Raw genomic sequence first — 6,522 nt, 5'->3', positions numbered from 1 at the left:
ATTGGTTTTGGGAAATTGTCCCGTAGTGCCCAGGGATGTGCAGGTTAGGGTGGGTTGGTTTTGGGAAGTTGTCCCGTAGTGCCCAGGGATGTGCAGGTTAGGGTGGGATTGGTTTTGGGAAGTTGTCCCGTAGTGCCCAGGGATGTGCAGGTTAGGGTGGATTGGTTTTGGGAAGTTGTCCCGTAGTGCCCAGGGATGTGCAGGTTAGGGTGGGATTGGTTTGGGGAAATTGTCCCGTAGTGCCCAGGGATGTGCAGGTTAGGGTGGATTGGTTTTGGGAAATTGTCCTGTAGTGCCCAGGGATGTGCAGGTTAGGGTGGGATTGGTTTGGGGAAATTGTCCCGTAGTGCCCAGGGATGTGCAGGTTAGGGTGGGATTGGCCGTGGGGAAATTGTCCCGTAGTGCCCAGGGATGTACAGGTTAGGGTGGGATTGGCCGTGGGGAAATTGTCCCGTAGTGCCTCGGGATGTGCAGGTTAGGGTGGGATTGGCCGTGGGGAAATTGTCCCGTAGTGCCCAGGGATGTGCAGGTTAGGGTGGGATTGGTTTGGGGAAATTGTCCCGTAGTGCCCAGGGATGTGCAGGTTAGGGTGGATTGGTTTTGGGAAGTTGTCCCGTAGTGCCCAGGGATGTGCAGGTTAGGGTGGGATTGGTTTGGGGAAATTGTCCCGTAGTGTCCAGGGATGTACAGGTTAGGGTGGATTGGTTTTTGGAAATTGTCCCATGTGAGAGCCTTCCTGCTGCTGATTGTGTGTGTGCCTTTGCAGATGTTTGTGCTCGACAAGGTGGAGGGAGATGTCTGCACTCTGAACGAGTTCTCCATCACGGGCTCGACCTACGCCCCAGAGGGAGATGTGTGAGTATACTGCTCCATACTGCTCCCTCGCTGGTGATCCGAACCAGAGATACCCAGCACGTCTCACCAAGCAGGGCGGGGTCTGCAAAGAGTCGGGTTGGGGTGGGTCAGGGGGTGGTGGTTGGTGGATGGTCAGCTCTGAAAGAACAGTGGGAGCTCCGCACTGTCTGAGGGTCAGCGCTGAGGGAGCCCCGCACTGTGGGAGGGTCAGTGCTGAGGGAGCCCCGCACTGTGGGAGGGTCAGTGCTGAGGGAGCCCCACACTGTGGGAGAGTCAGCGCTGAGGGAGCCCCACACTGTGGGAGGCTCCGTGCTGAGGGAGCCCCACACTGTGGGTGGGTCAGTGCGGAGAGAGCTCCGCACTGTGGGAGGGTCAGCACCGAGGGAGCCCCACACTGAGGGAGGGTCAGTGCTAAGGGAGCCCCACACTGTGGGAGGGTCAGTGCTGAGGGAGCCCCACACTGTGGGAGGGTCAGTGCTGAGGGAGCCCCGCACTGTGGGAGGGTCAGTGCCGAGGGAGCCCCACACTGTCGGAGGGTCAGTGCTGAGGGAGTGGGCACTGTGGGAGGGTCAGTGCTGAGGGAGCCCCACACTGTGCGAGGGTCAGTGCTCAGGGAGTCCCACACTGTGGGAGGGTCAGCGCTGAGGGAGTCCCACACTGTCTGAGTGTCAGCGCTGAGGGAGCCCCACACTGTCTGAGGGTCAGCGCTGAGGGAGCCCCACACTGTGGGAGGGTCAGCGCTGAGGGAGTCCCACACTGTCTGAGTGTCAGCGCTGAAGGAGCCCCACACTGTCTGAGGGTCAGCGCTGAGGGAGCCCCACACTGTGGGAGGGTCAGCGCTGAGGGAGCCGCACACTGTGGGAGGGTCAGTGCTGAGGGAGCCCCGCACTCTGGGAGTGTCAGTGCTGAGGGAGACCCGCACTGTGGGAGGGTCAGTGCTGAGGGAGCTCCGCACTGTCTGAGGGTCAGCGCTGAGGGAGTCCCACACTGTCTGAGTGTCAGCGCTGAGGGAGCCCCACACTGTGGGAGGGTCAGTGCTGAGGGAGCCCCGCACACTGGGAGTGTCAGTGCTGAGGGAGCCCCGCACACTGGGAGTGTCAGTGCTGAGGGAGCCCCGCACTCTGGGAGTGTCAGTGCTGAGGGAGACCTGCACTGTGGGAGGGTCAGTGCTGATGGAGCCCCGCACTCTGGGAGTGTCAGTGCTGAGGGAGACCTGCACTGTGGGAGGGTCAGTGCTGAGGGAGCCCCACACTGTGCGAGGATCAGTGCTCAGGGAGTCCCACACTGTGGGAGGGTCAGCGCTGAGGGAGTCCCACACTGTCTGAGTGTCAGCGCTCAGGGAGCCCCACACTGTGGGAGGGTCAGCGCTGAGGGAGTCCCACACTGTCTGAGGGTCAGCGCTGAGGGAGCCCCACACTGTGGGAGGGTCAGCGCTGAGGGAGTCCCACACTGTGGGAGGGTCAGTGCTGAGGGAGCCCCGCACTCTGGGAGTGTCAGTGCTGAGGGAGCTCCGCACTGTCTGAGGGTCAGCGCTGAGGGAGCCCCGCACTCTGGGAGTGTCAGTGCTGAGGGAGACCTGCACTGTGGGAGGGTCAGTGCTGATGGAGCCCCGCACTGAGGGAGGGTCAGTGCTGAGGGAGACCCGCACTGAGGGAGGGTCAGGGCTGAGGGAGCCCCGCACTGAGGGAGGGTCAGGGCTGAGGGAGCCCCACACTGTGGGAGGGTCAGTGCTGAGGGAGCCCCGCACTGTGGGAGGGTCAGTGCTGAGGGAGCCCCGCACTGAGGGAGGGTCAGTGCTGAGGGAGCCCCACACTGTGGAGGGTCAGTGCTGAGGGAGCCCCGCACAGTGGGAGGGTCAGTGCTGAGGGAGCCCCGCACTGAGGGAGGGTCAGTGCTGAGGGATCCCCGCACTGTGGGAGGGTCAGTGCTGAGGGAGCCCTGCACTGTGGGAGGGTCAGCGCTGAGGGAGCCCCGCACTGTGGGAGGGTCAGTGCTGAGGGAGCCCCGCACTGTGGGAGGGTCAGTGCCGAGGGAGCCCCACACTGTCGGAGGGTCAGTGCTGAGGGAGTGGGCACTGTCGGAGGGTCAGTGCTGAGGGAGCCCCACACTGTCGGAGGGTCAGTGCCGAGTGTTTAATGTTAACCATGTTTTCTCTGACACACAGTCAGAAGAGTGAGAAAACGATTAAATGTGGACAGTACGATGGGCTGGTTGAACTTGCTACAATCTGCGCTCTCTGCAATGATTCGTCGCTAGATTTCAATGAGGTGCGTGTGCTCACATTGTGGGGGGGGGGGGGTGAGTCAGGGGTGGGGGGGGGAGTGTGTCATTATTTACAGGGAATCCCCGGGGGGAGGGGGGAGTGTGTCAGTATTTACAGGGAATCCCCGGAGGGACGGGGGGAGTGTGTCAGTATTTACAGGGAATCCCCGGGGGGTGGGGGGGGGGGAGTGTGTCAGTATTTACAGGGAATCCCCGGGGGGGGGGGGGAGTGTGTCAGTATTTACAGGGAATCCCCGGGGGGAGGGGGGAGTGTGTCAGTATTTACAGGGAATCCCCGAGGGGGGAGGGGGATCGTGTCAGTATTTACAGGGAATCCCCGGGGGGGGGGGGCGGTGAGGGGGGAGTGTGTCAGTATTTACAGGGAATCCCCGGGGGGGAGGGGGAAGTGTGTCAGTATCTACAGGGAATCCCCGGGGGGAGGGGTGAGTGTGTCAGTATTTACAGGGAATCCCCGGGGGGAGGGGGGAGTGTGTCAGTATTTACAGGGAATCCCCGGGGGGAGGGGTGAGTGTGTCAGTAATTACAGGGAATCCCCGGGGGGGAGGGGGGAGTGTGTCAGTATTTACAGGGAATCCCCGGGGGGGAGGGGGGAGTGTGTCAGTATTTACAGGGAATCCCCGGGGGGGAGGGGGGGGGAGTGTGTCAGTATTTACAGGGAATCCCCGGAGGGACGGGGGGAGTGTGTCAGTATTTACAGGGAATCCCCGGGGGGAGGGGTGAGTGTGTCAGTAATTACAGGGAATCCCCGGAGGGACGGGGGGAGTGTGTCAGTATTTACAGGGAATCCCCGGTGGGGAGGGGGGAGTGTGTCAGTATTTACAGGGAATCCCCGGGGGGGAGGGGGGGGGAGTGTGTCAGTATTTACAGGGAATCCCCGGGGGGAGGGGGGAGTGTGTCAGTATTTACAGGGAATCCCCAGGGGGAGGGGGGAGTGTGTCAGTATTTACAGGGAATCCCCGGAGGGACGGGGGGAGTGTGTCAGTATTTACAGGGAATCCCCGGTGGGGAGGGGGGAGTGTGTCAGTATTTACAGGGAATCCCCGGAGGGACGGGGGGGAGTGTGTCAGTATTTACAGGGAATCCCCGGGGGGAGGGGGGAGTGTGTCAGTATTTACAGGGAATCCCCAGGGGGAGGGGGGAGTGTGTCAGTATTTACAGGGAATCCCCGGGGGGAGGGGGGAGTGTGTCAGTATTTACAGGGAATCCCCAGGGGAAGGGGGGAGTGTGACAGTATTTACAGGGAATCCCCGGGGGGGAGGGAGGGGGGAGTGTGTCAGTATTTACAGGGAATCCCCGGGGGGGAGGGAGGAGTGTGTCAGTATTTACAGGGAATCCCCGGGGGGAGGGGGGGGGAAAGTGTGTCAGTATTTACAGGGAATCCCCGGGGGGGGGAGGGGGGAGTGTGTCAGTATTTACAGGGAATCCCCGGGGGGGGGGGGGGGGGGAGTGTGTCAGTATTTACAGGGAATCCCCGGGGAGGGGGGAGGGGGGAGTGTGTCAGTATTTACAGGGAATCCCCGTGGGGGGAGGGGGGAGTGTGTCAGTATTTACAGGGAATCCCCGGGGGTGGAGAGGGGAGTATGTCAGTATTTACAGGGGATCCCCGGGGGGAGGGGAGAGTGTGTCAGTATTTACAGGGAATCCCCGGGGGGAGGGGGGAGTGTGTCAGTATTTACAGGGAATCCCCGGGGGGAGGGGGGAGTGTGTCAGTATTTACAGGGAATCCCCGGGAGGGGGGAGGGGGGAGTGTGTCAGTATTTACAGGGAATCCCCGGGGGGAGGGGGGAGTGTGTCAGTATTTACAGGGAATCCCTGGGGGGGGGGAGGGGGGAGTGTGTCAGTATTTACAGGGAATCCCCGGGGGGAGGGGGGAGTGTGTCAGTATTTACAGGGAATCCCCAGGGGGGGGGGGGGGAGTGTGTCAGTATTTACAGGGAATCCCCGTGGGGGGAGGGGGGAGTGTGTCAGTATTTACAGGGAATCCCCGGGGGGGGGGGAGGGGGGAGTGTGTCAGTATTTACAGGGAATCCCCGGGGGGGGGGGGGAGTGTGTCAGTATTTACAGGGAATCCCCGGGGGGAGGGGGGAGTGTGTCAGTATTTACAGGGAATCCCCGGGGGGGGGGGGAGGGGGGAGTGTGTCAGTATTTACAGGGAATCCCCGGGAGGGGGGAGTGTGTCAGTATTTACAGGGAATCCCCGGGGGGAGGGGGGAGTGTGTCAGTATTTACAGGGAATCCCCGGGGGGAGGGGGGAGTGTGTCAGTATTTACAGGGAATCCCCGGGGGGAGGGGGGAGTGTGTCAGTATTTACAGGGAATCCCCGGGGGGAGGGGAGGGGGGAGTGTGTCAGTATTTACAGGGAATCCCCGGTGGGGGGGAGGGGGGAGTGTGTCAGTATTTACAGGGAATCCCCGGGGGGAGGGGGGAGTGTGTCAGTATTTACAGGGAATCCCCGGGGGGGGGGGAGGGGGGAGTGTGTCAGTATTTACAGGGAATCCCCGGGGGGAGGGGGGAGTGTGTCAGTATTTACAGGGAATCCCCGGGGGAGGGGGGAGTGTGTCAGTATTTACAGGGAATCCCCTGGGGGAGGGGGAGTGTGTCAGTATTTCCAGGGAATCCCCGGGGGGGAGGGGGGAGTGTGTCAGTATTTCCAGGGAATCCCCGGGGGGAGGGGGGAGTGTGTCAGTATTTACAGGGAATCCCCGGGGAGGGGGGGAGGGGGAGTGTGTCAGTATTTACAGGGAATCCCTGGGGGCAGGGGGGAGTGTGTCAGTATTTACAGGGAATCCCCGGAGGGAGGGGGGAGTGTGTCAGTATTTCCAAGGAATCCCCGGGGGGGAGGGGGAGTGTGTCAGTATTTACAGGGAATCCCTGGGGGGAGGGGGGAGTGTGGCAGTATTTACGGGGAATCCCTGGGGGCAGGGGGGAGTGTGTCAGTATTTCCAAGGAATCCCCGGGGGGGGGAGGGGGAGTGTGTCAGTATTTACAGGGAATCCCCGGTGGGGTGTAGGGGGGAGTGTGTCAGTATTTACAGGGAATCCCCGGTGGGGTGTAGGGGGGAGTGTGTCAGTATTTACAGGGAATCCCCGGGGGGAGGGGGGAGTGTGTCAGTATTTACAGGGAATCCCTGGGGGGGAGGGGGGAGTGTGTCAGTATTTACAGGGAATCCCTGGGGGCAGGGGGGAGTGTGTCAGTATTTCCAAGGAATCCCCGGGGGGAGGGGGGAGTGTGTCAGTATTTACAGGGAATCCCGTGGGGAGGGGGGAGTGTGTCAGTATTTACAGGGAATCCCCGGGGGGGGAGGGGGGAGTGTGTCAGTATTTACAGGGAATCCCCGGGGGGAGGGGGGAGTGTGTCAGTATTTACAGGGAATCCCCGGGGGGG

General features: G+C 61.7%; 1 protein-coding gene across 1 annotated transcript in view; it reads left to right on the top strand.

The window, feature by feature from the left end:
• Window positions 1-766: 766 nt before the first annotated feature.
• LOC140473845 (sarcoplasmic/endoplasmic reticulum calcium ATPase 1-like) overlaps window positions 767-6,522 on the top strand; it is a gene marked incomplete at both ends in the record, with an annotated part of 19,265 nt that continues 13,509 nt past the window's right edge. Inside the window, 2 exons of the mRNA XM_072567641.1 lie at window positions 767-855; window positions 3,020-3,122. Coding sequence (XP_072423742.1) covers window positions 767-855; window positions 3,020-3,122 — 192 coding nt within the window. The remainder of the gene's footprint in view (window positions 856-3,019; window positions 3,123-6,522) is intronic.

Source organism: Chiloscyllium punctatum, unplaced genomic scaffold (assembly GCF_047496795.1).
Source record: "Chiloscyllium punctatum isolate Juve2018m unplaced genomic scaffold, sChiPun1.3 scaffold_746, whole genome shotgun sequence".
NCBI lineage: Eukaryota > Metazoa > Chordata > Chondrichthyes > Orectolobiformes > Hemiscylliidae > Chiloscyllium > Chiloscyllium punctatum.
This window is presented reverse-complemented; position numbering and strand designations above follow the sequence as displayed.